At 37.6% G+C, this 14,927-nt stretch overlaps 2 protein-coding genes across 5 annotated transcripts; both read left to right on the forward strand.

The window, feature by feature from the left end:
* The first annotated feature begins 1,679 nt into the window (after positions 1-1,679).
* LOC110788197 (alanine--tRNA ligase, chloroplastic/mitochondrial) lies at positions 1,680-9,623 on the forward strand. Of its 4 annotated transcripts, XM_021992827.2 has the most exons (13): positions 1,680-1,857; positions 2,892-3,017; positions 3,111-3,319; positions 3,968-4,146; positions 4,454-4,532; positions 4,958-5,092; positions 5,413-5,562; positions 5,752-5,862; positions 5,958-6,875; positions 7,166-7,438; positions 8,177-8,386; positions 8,914-9,071; positions 9,160-9,623. In XM_021992827.2, the coding sequence occupies exons 1-13, from the start codon at positions 1,785-1,787 to the stop codon at positions 9,494-9,496; spliced, it is 2,958 nt and encodes a 985-aa protein (XP_021848519.1). In that variant the 5' UTR covers positions 1,680-1,784; the 3' UTR covers positions 9,497-9,623. The 4 variants fall into 4 exon arrangements, with proteins under 4 accessions (XP_021848519.1, XP_021848521.1, XP_056699024.1 ...); XM_021992829.2 differs by lacking the exon at positions 1,680-1,857 and having other exon boundaries at positions 2,891-3,027; positions 3,104-3,319; XM_056843046.1 differs by lacking the exon at positions 1,680-1,857 and having other exon boundaries at positions 2,891-3,027.
* Positions 9,624-9,889: 266 nt separating this feature from the next.
* LOC110788154 (expansin-like A2) lies at positions 9,890-12,135 on the forward strand. Its single transcript, XM_021992793.2, has 5 exons — positions 9,890-10,146; positions 10,348-10,457; positions 10,655-10,833; positions 10,942-11,074; positions 11,681-12,135. Exons 1-5 carry the CDS (start codon positions 10,041-10,043, stop codon positions 11,921-11,923), a joined length of 771 nt encoding a protein of 256 aa, XP_021848485.2. The 5' UTR covers positions 9,890-10,040; the 3' UTR covers positions 11,924-12,135.
* The last annotated feature ends 2,792 nt before the right edge of the window (positions 12,136-14,927 follow it).

The following is a 14,927-nucleotide window of genomic DNA, read 5'->3' on the forward strand; positions in this document are numbered from 1 at the left end:
CCAACGCCATATTTTCCTCAATCCCAAGAAAGCTCATATCGTGCTCAATCACCTTCATCCAAGTTTTCTTAGGTCTTCCCCTACCCCATGCAGTTCTATCACTTTGCCACCCTTCTATCCTCCTAACCAATAAAAATAATATAATTTTAAAATATGGAATTGAATTAGAATAGGCAAGGAAGAAGAGAATTATACCAAATCGGCCTATAGCACGGTACAATCACAGATTTGATGTGATTGGGCGCAAAAGAATCATTTGGAACACAACAACAACACACATAACACATGAGTGCGTGTGTTGTGCGCAACAGCAAGGGAAGCAACAGCAGGGGCGGGCTTCGGCTCGACGTAGCAGGCACGAGGAAGAGAGAAAGAGATGTGAGTGTGCGGGTAAGGGCTGGGCGCAACACTCGACAACAACAACAACACGCAACAACAACACTCGCGTGCTGTGCGCGAGCAAAGAGAGAGCCGAAAGGAGTGTGCGAGAGGTGAGAGAAAAAGAAAGAGTGAGGGCGAGTGTGTGGGGCTGCGGGGCAGCTGTGTGCACGAAGAGAGGGGATGTGAGGTGCGGTGCTCGAAGGCACGACACGAGGACGAGGGTGAGCAGCGCACAATGAGCAGCGAGCTCGTGTTGTGCGGGCAAGGGCTGCGGCAAGGAGAGTCGGCCGAAGGAGAGAGCAAAGAGGAGAGAGAGAGGGTTATGAAATTGTGAGGGGATCATTAATGAGAGGGGTCTTGTTTATAGGTTTCTAGTCCCTAGTGGGCTTAGGTCAGGGTTTTGCATTGGGATTTGCAATTGGGTTTAAGTTAGAATTAAATACTTAAAAGCTTTGTTGGGTTCACCAACTGAATTGGATTGGGCTCGGAATTTAATTTAAATAGTTTTGAAATACGACCCAATTAATAAAATTCTCGACTTGAATAATAAAATAATAAAATTCATTTAATATTATTTCGGAATTGATTAAAAATAATAAATATTTTATTTAATTAAAAACCACACTTAAATGCATATTAAATGCAATTTAAATTCTAAAATTCGTAAAAAATTACTTTATAAATACATTAAATATATTTATAAATTCAGAAAAAATACAAGGTATTACAATCATGGCGAACATCACCTGTGGAATACACACCCAATCCTCCAAACGCAAAAGGTAAGGTGGTGTAACGCTCCGACTTTTCGGTACCTTAATTATCGGTAATAAACCGTACTTAGCTCATCATTGGCAGCGAAATTAGTCTTAATTAATCATGGGACCCGTGGATATGGGCCCACAAATAAATAATCCTTAATAACATTCCTTTAAATAATACAATTTTCCCCAAAAAAAAATAAATATAAATAAATATTCCTATAACAACCTCAGTAACAAGATTTCCATAATAAATACTTCCTCCGTCTTTTGATACTCAATACTTCCTCCGTCTTTTAATACTCGCAACGTTTGTTAGTTTCACGTATGCCAATGCACAACTTTGATCATTTATATCTTAAAAAAATTTATAAAAAGTTGATATTTTGAAAATAGAATCTAACAAGATCCCACATGACTATGTTTTATCTTATACAAAAAATACTACGAATAGTCAAAGTAGATTATATGAATAGTGGCAAAAGTCCAAACGCTACGAGTATTAAAAGACGGAGGAAGTACGGAGTATTACACTACATCCAAAATTCCAAATTATCCCATGAGTATGGGAGCTTATCTTCTCCACCCAACTGTTAAAATTGATTAACGGCCATTCTTGAGAGAGAAAGCAGTGAGGTAGCAATGGCGAGCCTTGCGCTACTATCCACTTCCAGCTTAGTCTCCAGGACCAAACCCAGATTCGTCTTCTCCCACGGTATTCTTCATGTCTCTCTCTCCTTTAAACGAATTACACTCTGTCTGAGTTTTTCATTTTAATTGTTCTTCAAATTAAGTTGAATTCCAGTTTATTTTATTGCCAATTCAGTAGTACATAGTGGAAATTGAAAGGACAAATAGTGTGTATTCGGATATGTTTTAGGTATTTTGGTGTAATTAGGTTTCTGAGAGTTGCTTAGGAGTATTGTGATACGTTTCCCCTTATTCAAATCAATTCAATTGACAAGTTTCTCCAAAATCCTAGTTCTCTTCCGTTCCTTGCATCCTTGTTCAGCAGCGCCTGTGTTTTGTTCCTGTCTCCGGCGGATTGCTGGTAAATTGTATTCCGTACACAATAAATAAGTAAAAAGATAAGTAATTTCATTGCCAGACTGAAATTTTGGCTTAATTTGTGGTAAATTTTACTGTATGAACTGAATTTTGTACTTTATGGAATGCAAATTCCAGGTTAGGCCAAGTTCTTGAATAAAGTTTCATCATTTGATTGAGGAAAGGAATAAAGAAAACGGATTCGATTACTTTGCTGTGAGGATACTTTTTGGCAAAATCTGTGTAGTTTAGGAAAGTGTTAGACCAGGGAAGGGACTAGGCCCCTGCAGGAATTGCGCAAAAAGTCCATAGGCTTCCAAATTCTAACTGTATAGAATTGTGAAACTTGTAGTCAGTCAACTTCACGTTCCACAGGTATATGGTAGTTTTTGTGTTCAGGAAATGTTCTCATTAGGGTAGATTTGACAGAGCGGGTGTCCCATATGCAATGGTACAACCAAGGTTATTCCTTTGCACATTTATTCATTTTCGGGGAGCTCCACATGAGCAAATGAGCAAAAACTAAGTCAGGTAGTACCATGGACATTCCCTCACTATATTTTATAAGTTTGAATCAGCAGCTGGATCCCTCTCCCTCTATATAAGTTTTGTTTTCTCTGTACAATCAGTTGTGGTGAGCGCTTCTTGATTTTTTTTTTACTGTAGAGTGTAAAACCTTATGGAATGTTCTTCTGATAATAGGTTATAGAAATTATGCAAGTTTGATTACAAGGACACTGGCGTTTACACCTTCTAGTAGATTCACTCAAGGGCAGTCTAGTGTCAGACGAGCAAGAGCTACTCGAATTCTCACCAAAAGAGCATCAGGTTCTTGATTGTATGTTTTTCTATCACAAAAGCATGTAACTGATCTTGAGCTTCCATTTATGAGTAAATTAAACTCAATTTATCAGTTTTCAGCTTCTGCACAGTCTTTGACTGAAGAAATGGTGGAGGAGAAGCCTGTTGATGACCCAAATAGTGGGAATTCTATAAGACGGAGATTTCTTGAATTTTTTGCCGCCCGCAATCATAAGGTTCTCCCAAGTGCATCTCTTGTGCCAGATGATCCTACTGTCCTCCTGACAATTGCGGGAATGCTCCAATTCAAGCCCATATTTTTGGGGCAGGTATTCTATTTTGCATCATTACCGTGCTTTTTTAATTCACTGGCATGGAATTCATGAGGTGTAGCATGTATTCATAATGCTATAAGTCTTAATGATATATCATATTTTCCTGATGGTGTTCGATTTTCCTGCATTGCTATTTTACCTTCATGACTGTTCTTGAACCTGATGTACCCTTCTAATTATTTGTGAAAAAGATTAATGGCCTATATTGCATCTATGCGTGTCTTGTTTGATATTGTGTGACATAATTCTTTGGAAGCTTTTAGCCTAGAAGGAAATGTATTTGACGTATCTCCTTTTGTTCTATATTACATGGACTCTTCGTTTCACTTCAAGTACCCGTGTTGAATCTTCGACACTCGGACATGGGTAGGACACTTTGACATTTTATTTTGGGACAAAATCATGGAAACGTTTTACAAAATCGCCTAATCGGACCCTTAGATATGTTCCCATGTCGGACACGCGTGCCGGAGTCCGAATAACACGGCTTCAGTTGTGTAGTCTCATAGAGAAGCTGCTTTAAGAGAATTCTATTATTTGAAGTTCTTTGTTCTTTAATTTAGAAAACATGCGTAGTGTATTTTACACACATGATTAAATATCTCATATCTTTTCTTACCGTCGTGGGCTTACGTTGATTAGGTTCCTAGACAAGTGCCTCGAGCTACTACTGCTCAAAAGTGCATTCGTACTAATGATGTGGAAAATGTTGGTCGGACAGCTCGCCATCACACAATGTTTATAATGTGTGGGAATTTCAGCTTTGGAGATTATTTCAAGAAAGATGCAATTGTATGGGCATGGGAGCTTTCAACCAAAGAGTAAGTTGAATTACATCTAAAGTTATGAAGTATATTGCCTAAACTAGCTATATGAATGGTTGTTATTATGAGAACTACCTTTTTGTGAAGTTGTCCTTCCGTCTTGAGTTTCCAAGTTACAACTGGCACACATTTAAGGATAAACCTTCTAAACAATTAATATTTATCTGATACTGTTTTAGAGTGCCTAAAAGATTGTAAACGTCCTGGGGTTTTCTATAAATCTGTTCAGTAATTATTTTTTTTAGTAACATATACACTCATCCTTTTTAATGGAACAAGGATTTGATTCTATTGCGGTTTACAGATTTGGACTTCCAGCAGACAGATTATGGGTTAGTGTTTATAATGACGATGATGAAGCTTTTGCAATATGGCATGATGAGGTGAGCTGATCTAGGAATTACTTTTGTATATATTTTTGTTAGATTGTTTACAGCTTCCTTCTCTGTTATTTCCCTCCTCTTTCTTGCCTACTTCTGGTAATTAATACTATATGCTTATTTACATGTAGCTGTGATTATATATTTTTAAAGAAGTAAACTTGACCGCAGGACAGCTTATTTCTTCCCTAGAGGTCAATTTTCCATTATCTTCATTCTTCTAAGGCCAATTTTCTATTCTTTCTTCACATCAAAACTCGTGCTTGCATCCATCTTGATTGAGCTGAATTGAACACACTTACTCCTCTAAGCATCGATGGTTTCTGATTTGAGTTTAGTTCATCTCTTGAAGTACATCTTACATATTTTAATAAACCATTTGGAAACCTTGGATATGAGTACTTGATGAACTTGTTTTCGTGGCTCAGGTTGGTGTTCCCATAGAGCGCATAAAGAGGATGGGTGAAGAAGACAACTTTTGGTCCAGTGGAGCAACTGGTCCCTGTGGTCCATGTTCTGAACTTTATTATGATTTCCATCCTGAAAGAGGTTGCCTGGATGCTGTATGTATATATATCTTTACATGACTCTTAGTTCTACTTCATGCTCTATTCTGTCACCCTTTGAACTTTTTTTGTTGATGAAAATCATCCACACTTTCTTGTCTTACTTTCATTAATTCCACTTTCTCCCTCTTCCTTGTTTATCCTTTTAACTTCCCGCTCCTTTCTGGTTTGATTGGTGACAATGACGATCTCCTACGACGATTCATGTTAGCCAACCCCAAAACATTTTGGGACTAAGGCTTTGTTGTTGTTGTTGTTGTTGAAAATCATCCACACTTGTCACAGCTAATGACTGTTGGCCATGCTTATCTCTGCAGGATCTAGGGGATGACACAAGATTCCTTGAATTTTACAACTTGGTTTTCATGCAGTACAACAAAACAGAAGAGGGATCTCTTGAGCCTCTAAAACAAAAGAATATAGATACTGGTCTTGGTCTAGAAAGGTTGGCTTGTATACTTCAGAAGGTACAGATCAATGGCTTCTCTCATGTAAATGAAGTACATTTTTTAATTAGCCTAAAGAAAAATGTTAAATGTTTGCTTAGGTATCCGTTTTTAAGTATGTTTTAGTCTTGTAAATATATGTTATTATATGCTTTATTTTATTGTGGGCTGTTATACCTTGCATAGTTTTGAATCATCTGTTCCTTGCAGGTTCCAAATAATTATGAAACAGACTTTATATATCCAATAATAGAGGAGGCTTCAAAATTGGCGAATGTTTCCTATGCTGTCGCTGATGAGTCCACGAAGACAAAACTTAAAGTATGTGGTGGATGACGTGTTTTCAGAAGAAAAAAAAAGCAATACTTTCTTTTTGAACTTGTTTTTTCATCCGAAAGATTTATTCTTTTTTTCAGATAATTGGGGATCATATGCGTGCTGTTGTGTATCTTATATCAGATGGTGTTATGCCATCAAATATCGGAAGAGGTTATGTAGTACGCCGTCTTATTAGGAGGACTGTTCGTACAGGAAGGTTGCTTGGCATCAAAGGTGATGGAAAAGGAAATCTAGAAGGGGCATTTTTGCCAGTTATAGCGCAGAAAGTAATAGAACTAAGCAATGAAATAGACCCAGATGTGAGGGACCAGGCTCCTCGTATTCTTGAGGAGTTGAGAAGGGAAGAACTACGATTTGTACAGACATTAGAAAGAGGAGAAAAATTACTTGACCAGATGTTAAAAGAAGCATTATCAAGTGGCAGTGAAAATGGTTGTACGCCTTGTTTATCTGGGAAAGATGCATTTCTTTTATATGATACTTATGGATTTCCTGTGGAGCTAACTGTAGAAGTTGCAGAAGAGCTTGGGGTCCAAGTAGATATGAACGAATTTGATGTTGAAATGGAAAACCAAAGGCAACAATCACAGGCTGCTCATAATGCTGTTAAACTTGCAGTTGGAAATGATGCAGATCTAGCAGAAACTATTCCAGAGACTGAATTTCTTGGATATGAGACCCTTTTTGCGAGGGCTGTGGTGGAAGGCTTGTTGGTGAACGGAAGGCCAGTAAAGCAGGTTAATGAAGGAAATGAAGTTGAAGTCTTGCTGAATAAAACTCCGTTCTATGCTGAATCAGGTGGCCAAATAGGAGACAACGGGTTTCTCTGTGTCAGCCGTGCTGATAGTCAACTAAATGGTGTTGTGCTGGTGAAAGATGTCCAGAAAATTTCTGGTAGCATATTTGTTCACAGGGGAATCATAACAGAGGGTGCTTTAGAGGTTGGTCAACTAGTGGAGGCTACAGTTGATCCCAAACTCAGGCAGAGGGCTGAGGTATGTATTTCCGTCCAAGTAATGTTGTTTCAATTTGATTTTGCATTTACACTAGGAAGATATTGTTAGAGGGCCAAGAGCGAGAAATGTGGTGATAGGAGAGTGAGTACTGGAGGATGCAGGGTGAGGAGTGTGTTAATTTTAGCACAAGGGTATCTTGTGTGTACTAGTGTCTTATGGTTAGCTTTGCCCTCATATTTTACGGTTTTACAGTGCTTATCTCTTTGATGTATAAGATTTTTTATTCACAGTAAGCTTTATGTTTTATTTACGTTTTGACATTTTTCCAGGTTCATCATACTGCTACTCATTTGCTACAAGCTGCACTCAAGAAAGTTGTAGGGCAGGAGACATCACAAGCTGGTTCTTTGGTGGCCTTTGATCGTTTAAGGTTTGACTTCAACTTCCATCGAGCGGTTTCGGACAATGAAATTCTTGAAATTGAAGGTCTTATCAATGAATGGATTGGAGATGCTACACTACTTCAAACTAAAGTGATGGCACTAGATGATGCAAAAAGTGCTGGAGCTATTGCAATGTTTGGAGAAAAATATGGTGAACAGGTCAGATTTTGTTCCCCTACTGTGTTCTATAGCAAATTTAAAACAGATGCCTCTTTTCTGAGTCATGCAAATAACTATATAATCTATTTTATCTATTACTGGAAGTATTCAATTGGTTTTGTGATGAATGCTGGATCAAAAAACGATTTAAGACCATAGAGTGCCACTTGTACAGAGCCTCCCCCCCCCCCCCCCCCCCCCCCACACACACAACTGAAAAGAAGAAATAAGAATTGTGTAATATTTGAATCTGAAATATAGTTGAAAATGAAACCTGATGCCACTTGGTTAGATGGTGCGATAAGAATTATGTAATATGTGAATCTATTCATGAAAGTCAAAACCTTAGATGTTGAAGGGACTTCTTTTCCTGTTTTTTGGGACAAGTAATCAAGGAATATATATGTATGTGATGAGGGTCATCAACGTTCGATGGAGGCTTAGGCTTAGAGCTACCATTTTTCAAGGTACAGTATAAAATTTTATTTACAAACTCTAGTAAAGATGAGTGTTCTTAAAACACAATACTTACTCCAGTTATGCAGCAGCCTAAAGAAAAGAAAATTGGTCCCTAGACTATCCCTTATTATTCTACTAGGTTTGCATTCATAAAAAATTGGAAAATTTCCTCCCAGTTGCATGCTTTAACGTGTAGGAATTTCAAATATGCAAAAGAAAAAAGTAAATGGCTTGTTGACTTACTGTCTATGCAAATTCCTTGGACTATGCCGTGCCTAGGTACGTGTTGTAGAAGTCCCTGGTGTATCCTTGGAGCTCTGTGGTGGCACTCATGTCAGCAATACATCTGAAATACGTGGCTTCAAAATAATCTCGGAGCAGGCAGTTGCATCTGGAATTCGACGTATTGAAGCAGTTGCAGGCGATGCATTCATTGAATACATCTTAACCAGGGATAACTATATGAAGAATTTATGTTCAACTCTCAAAGTATGTTCTCTGATCTGTACTGCAAAAGTGTAATACGCCATTTGTTTCTTTATTGCCTTGATCTGAGAAAAGGGCTCAGTGCAAAGTCCTCAGATTTCTGAAGTATGTGTATCCTTCGTGAGATGGAAATTTTACCTTTTGACATGGAAGACCTAAATTTAGGGTTGTAGGCAGCAGTTGTACTCATGGTACACCTATCACCTATGACATGAACCGGTATCTTAAGCATATGCCGTTGTGGCTGGGTCTAATCTCTGATCCAAGTTGATGACTTGATGCTCCCCTCGCCTCAACTAAGCAAGGCTTTGGTCTAGTGACTAGTGTTGAGGCTTGTTTCTTTATGACCTTATATTCGTGGAATAAAACCATACTAGGGGCTCTTTGGGGGTGGGATTACCTCCCCATCCCTCTAAGATCTGCGGGATCCCTGTGATAAGGCTCTGTCTCATTACAACCTGGAAAAAAAGAAAAATTGATCCTATCATTTCTTAATATTTCCTCATCTTATTAGCATTAATCTTATGAAGGTTAAAGCAGAAGAAGTTACACCGAGGGTGGAAGCCCTGCTAGAGGAATTGCGACTGACAAGGAATGAAGTCTCAGCTGCTCGTGCAAAAGCAGCTGTATATAAAGCATCAGCCATTCTTGATAAAGCCTTTACTGTTGGAAACTCAAAGGTTATCAGGTACTTGTCGTTGTTACAGATACCAAGAACTTAACTCTCTTTGGTCACAACTTGATGTTTCTTTCTCCTGATGTTGATGTTGATTCAGGGTAATAGTCGAGTCTATGGATGACACAGATGCTGATTCGCTAAAGAGTGCAGCTGAGTTTTTGGTGAGTCATATGGAAGATCCTGCAGCTGTGATTTTGGGATCTTCTCCTGGTGAAGGAAAGGTAAGTTTAGTTGCTACATTTACACCAGGAGTTGTTGCTTTGGGAATTCAAGCTGGGAAATTCATTGGACCTATAGCCAAGTTTTGCGGTGGTGGTGGTGGCGGAAGGCCAAATTTCGCACAAGCTGGCGGAAGAAAGCCTGAGAATTTATTAGCTGCTCTTGATAAAGCACGGGTTGATATTATATCCCTTCTCTCAGAGAAAGCAACCTGAGACAGAATTAACTCCATTATTTTGTTAATAGGTTTTTTTGGTTAGAAGAAATTTATTGGTTGCATATATGTAAAGCACACTTCATTCATACTCTTTGACAAGTTCAGGAAAGGAATTTCCTTCTTTTTTTTTTTTTCTTTTTTTTTTTTATTGCCATCGAAACTTGGACCTGCCCTGTACCACGTTTTTACTTATACACACATACTTCGTATAAAGTTCCTGATACATTCAAGTTATAAAACCTTTGCTTTAAATTTTATGAGTTGTGACTATTAATTTCTACTGTATTAGTTTCAGGAAGTCTTTAGTTGAAAGAATATGATATTTATAAAAAAAAAATCAAATGATAAGATGTAGCCGGATTAATGATTACAATTGTATTACACTAATAATTACCCCTCATTAGTTTAGTTTGTTTACATTCAACAAGCCAAGGCTCATAGTTTAGAGAAGGGAGCAGGTAAAAAGCCTCTATATATAGCCCTCCTACTTTGCTTCATCCAACAAAAACATATTTCATTCTCAATTCAACATTTTACTAAACATGACATTCATTGTCCTAAGCTTTCTCTTTGTTCTTTTGTCGTCTGCATCTGCTTGTGATCGTTGCTTGCATCAATCTAAGGCCACTTACACCTCCAAAATCTCATGTAATTAATTTTGTATTCGTTTTCTTTATCCATTGTTCTTTATTACTCCCTCGGTTCTAAAATAATAGTCCTACATGATTTGCGCAAGTCACGAATAGCCATTGTGACGTAAATCCCTCCGTCCCCAAATAATATTATTTTGAGTCATTTTTATTTTTGTATAGAATGAATGATCCAAGTTAATGTGTCTGATACATGTAGCTGGAGCTTGTGGATATGAGTCTTTGGCCATGGGTTTTAATGGAGGCATGCTAGCTGGTGGTCTGCCTTCTCTTTTCAAACAAGGTGCTGGTTGTGGTGCCTGTTTCAAGGTTTGCTTCTCATAAATTATAATATTATATACCTTGCCTTAATTACACACCACCAAATAGGGAAACATCAAGGGATCGATAACTAATACTTTATATTTTCCCCATGTCACTAATATCTCATGTCCGTAACAGAACCTAAAAGTAGAAATATTATGCATTTTATTGACATTGTTTAATGTCGAAAATATTAATTGCAGGTAAGGTGTAAGAATGCAGGACTTTGTAGGAGTGAAGGGACCAGAGTGATGTTAACTGAACTTCAAGGTGATAACAGAGCTGACTTTGTTCTTAATAGAAATGCTTATGTTGCAATGGCTCACAAAGGCATGTCACAAAGCCTCGTAAACCTTGGAATTGTTGATATTGAGTACAAAAGGTAATTTTAATTACATTTTTAAAACTTCAATTACTCTTCATTATAACATTCCTTAATCAATATTATTTCGCACTAATAAATAAATACTTGGTACTTGTTATTGATTAGGGTACCATGTGATAACAAATCCAAAAATCTCGCTATACGGGTAGAAAACTACAGCAGCAAGCCTTACTATTTGGCCTTTACAGTCTTACATCAAGGTGGCCAAACAGAGATCATGGGAATTGATTTGGCTCAGGTAAGAACTCTTGTAATCAAGCATTTTCAAATTAAAATCTCTATATATTTCAAATTTTGTTCATAAAATTATAACTAGACATGAAAATTGTGAACTATTCATCAAATATTGGTACTAAGTTACTACTTCCATAGTCATGATCAGCTATCTAATTTGAAAATTTTTGGTAGGTTCTTCATACATCACAAATTTTTGTACTAATTGGAGTCAAAACTTTGTGAGTTTCCTACTTTTTTGTCGTGTTAGGTAAAGTCATTGGTGCATTATATTTGCTCATTTTCTTCAACTGAAAAACTAATTACAATCAAAATCTTTTCTACTTATTAAAAATAAATCGTATGTATAAGTAAGATCACCAGAACAAGACAAACCTTGTACAGTAATATTGCCGTAACCAATTGAAAAAACATACTCGATTCAAAGTACACTCAACTTGTAGAATACTTTTTCTTGTATGTCTTTTACTCCGTATATACTAACACTTTTGGTGTATAATCATAAACTACAAAATCATGATTTTCTTTTGATTTAAAGATGTTACAATATTTTTTATTAAGAAAGAAAAACACACAATAGAAATTATTGTATATTTTTTTCGTTGAATAGGTGGGCTCAAACAACTGGGCTTCTATGAAGAGAAACTATGGGGCAGTGTGGGACACAAATAAGGTGCCATCAGGCCCACTAAAGTTGAGGTTTTTGGTGAAATCTGGATACAGCACCAAGTCTATTTTGACCCAAAAGGTCTTTCCTGCTGACTGGAAATCTGGGGTGGTTTATGATGCTGGTATCCAAATCGTGGACATAGCCCAAGAAGAATGCTCTGTTTGCCATAAATCCAATTGGTAAATAAATGCTACGTTCTTAAAAAGATTTAGGAACCAATCCAAGAAAGAGGCAATAAGATTAAAATAAGTCTGTACTCAAATATTTTCTTCTGTCTACGTTGTAAATTTCTTCATGTTGTTATTTGCCAAGGTTGTAAGGTTTGTACGGCCGATGATGTTTCCACCATGTAACAAATCTTATGTCAGCCAATAAAACATATGCTTACCCAGTTACCTATGCTATTTTACAGTAGGTTCAAACATTTTTACATTACATTATAATACGTTTTCCCTTTGTTTCTCTTTATATGACACGTTTTATTTGGACGTGTATTTCAATGCAATACTTTAACTATTAATATGAATTTAATAAGATCAAATCCCACACGAGTTCATGATTATACCTTTTTCTTAAGAATAAATTATCAAATTAGTCAAAATAAACTATGTAAATAGTGTTAAAATTAAATGGGTTATCAAAAACATAACAGCATAGGTATTACTTCGTACTTTTTTTTATATAGATAAGAAGAAAATACATTAGTAGGTCCTCCTCTCGTGGGGAGCTCTTAAGTAGTCACTATGATCGAATTTAGTTGCTGACTATTACAAGGGAGAATATGCATCGAATATGTAACTAGGTGTCCTACAGATCTATCCAATCTATTGCTCTGTTTGCTTCTTTATAGATGTGTTGAATATGTACCATAGAGAAGTGCTGAAGAAGAATTCTGATGCCGTGAACGATGGTATCAAGTTTCCAAGGAATGTTCCAGATACCTTTTATTGTATTAATAACTAGAAGATTGCCACCTTCGATGTAGATATTTTGTATGTGTAGTCAGACTGCTTCTTAAAGGCCTATATGAAGTTCCATAGCTTCTGCTATAAAAACTTGAGTCGTTCCTAGATTAAAAGAAATCGCGGAGGTAGTATTGCTGGTATTGTCCCTAATGATGATGTCTGCTGATGCGGAGTTTGATTTGCACGAACCGTCGAAATTGAGTTTGTAAGCGCCCTGTGGGGGTGGTAACCACTTCCCCAGGAGAGGTGTGGAGGTGGTTGGAGGAGAGGTGTGATGATGTGAATGTGAAAAAGGGGTACCTCCTAAGTTCTTGGGTGTCAGTAAGGAGCCGAAACTCCCATTCTTTATTTGCATTAGAAGCTTTGAAAAAACACATGCAATCCGAAAAAGATGTAGATACAATCATTCATTTCTTTCCAAATAGACCAACATAGAAAGAGGAATTTGGTGAGCGTGATGGGGTAGCGCCTAAGGTCTTCTAGTGTTTTGAATAAATCATCATTTGAGATAATACAATCTAACCATTTTTTTACTGAGTCTATATGTACAAACTTGTTTGGAGGTAGGACAAGTTAAGAATAGATGATTAATAGATTCATCTTCTGAGTTGCATCTTAGGAAAGAAGCTGTTGGGATAAGATTCATAGAGAATAGGATTCGTCTTGATGGGAAGCTTTTGTGGCAAGTTTTCCATGAAAAGTTTTCAATTTGGGTAGGGATGTCAATGGGGCGGGGCGGGGCGGATGTATATGTAGGTCCCTACGTCCCCAACCCCACCTAAAATTTCCATCCCCATCCCCGCCCATCACCCGTGACGGGTACGAAAATCATCCCCATCCCCGCCCCAACAGCTACAAACTAAAATTCATCCCCGCCCCACCACCCACCCGGGTATCCATCCTGTCCCATCCCCGCCCCACATCCGTGCAAACACCCACTTAGTTTTTCTTACTTAGCAAACATTATGGAAAAACGTAACTTTCATAACAAAAAAAATTAAGCAAAGAAAATTTAAAGTCTAGACTTAGTTCATATTATCACATACTACAAACAAATACAAACGCATAAATAAAAACTGTTCAATTTTTTATCTTATTTAAATTTCAATTCGCGTAGGAAATGGTACTCGGATAGGGTTGACAAGTATCAAGCGGGGCGGGTGGGGATGGGGCTAGGCGGGCAGGGATGGGCGGGTCTAACACAAAATCCACACCCGCCCCATCCCCTATGGCGGGTGTGATTTTGATACCCATCCTTCCCCATCACCCGCCAAACCTCCCTCCATCCCCGCCTACTTGGGGCGGATACGAGGAGGGTATCCCATAAAACCCGCCCCTCTAACACCCCTAAATTTGGGAGGTATGTTAAATTTCTAAATCCAATTATACTTTCATTTCATTGAAGTGTAGGGAAGGTCATTAGCCAGCCAAGTGGTCGACTTGACCGATAACTCACCTGAGTTGGTACATCCCCATATTGGTTTGTCAGGGTGTCATTAGAAGGACTAGGGATACCTTTGATACATAATAAAATGTGTCATTGGAAGGATTAGGGATACCTTTAATGAAATATTACTCTTGAAAGAAATGATTTTATGAAATGATGAGATTTTTATTACTTTACCGATGTACCCTGAAAGTCTCCATTAAAAGAAATGTAAACATGATAATGCAAGTGTAAGAAATGGTCAAGTTTCCTGATATGGAGCCCAGACTCCCTTTGATATGAAGCACTGGCTTCCCCTGATATGGAGCCTAGACTCTCCCTGACATGAAACACTGGCTTCCCCTGATATGGAGCCCAAGCTCCCCCTGTTATGAAGCATTGGTTTTCCCTGTTCGCAGGAGACGTCCTATCATGTTCCCTTGATGACCAGAATAATACTGTTAAAAGGTTATGAAGTAATGTTTCCAAAGTGATGTTTTATTAAAAGTTTTACTATATTCTATTCTTCCTGTTTTATCAACTAAAATGAGTTGAAATGATATTACGGTACTAGAGTAGTTCGTTACTGAGTTTTCGGCTCACCGTTTTATGTGTTTTTGTTTTAGGTACTGCTGGAACCAAGGGAATATGTACGTAGTGGCGATGATTTCATTAAGAAAAGTTCACCTAGTAATGCTTAAGTTATTCTAGTTCATATTAAGTTTTAATGAGGTTATGTAACATCTGGGTTCAAAGTAATAGAATGATTGATTATTTAAGATTTAATGTCGCCTTG

This window comes from Spinacia oleracea, chromosome 4 (genome assembly GCF_020520425.1).
Source record: "Spinacia oleracea cultivar Varoflay chromosome 4, BTI_SOV_V1, whole genome shotgun sequence".
NCBI lineage: Eukaryota > Viridiplantae > Streptophyta > Magnoliopsida > Caryophyllales > Amaranthaceae > Spinacia > Spinacia oleracea.

Bases quoted from the DNA above. Each gene is read 5' to 3' on its own strand.
- LOC110788197 (XM_021992827.2), top strand. From the start codon at position 1,785: ATGGCGAGCCTTGCGCTACTATCCACTTCCAGCTTAGTCTCCAGGACC. The intron at 4,147-4,453 runs GTAAGTTGAATT...TGCGGTTTACAG, and splicing joins TGGGAGCTTTCAACCAAAGA to ATTTGGACTTCCAGCAGACA. The intron at 9,072-9,159 runs GTACTTGTCGTT...ATGTTGATTCAG, and splicing joins GGAAACTCAAAGGTTATCAG to GGTAATAGTCGAGTCTATGG.
- LOC110788154 (XM_021992793.2), top strand. From the start codon at position 10,041: ATGACATTCATTGTCCTAAGCTTTCTCTTTGTTCTTTTGTCGTCTGCA. The intron at 10,458-10,654 runs GTTTGCTTCTCA...TATTAATTGCAG, and splicing joins GTTGTGGTGCCTGTTTCAAG to GTAAGGTGTAAGAATGCAGG. The intron at 11,075-11,680 runs GTAAGAACTCTT...TTCGTTGAATAG, and splicing joins TGGGAATTGATTTGGCTCAG to GTGGGCTCAAACAACTGGGC.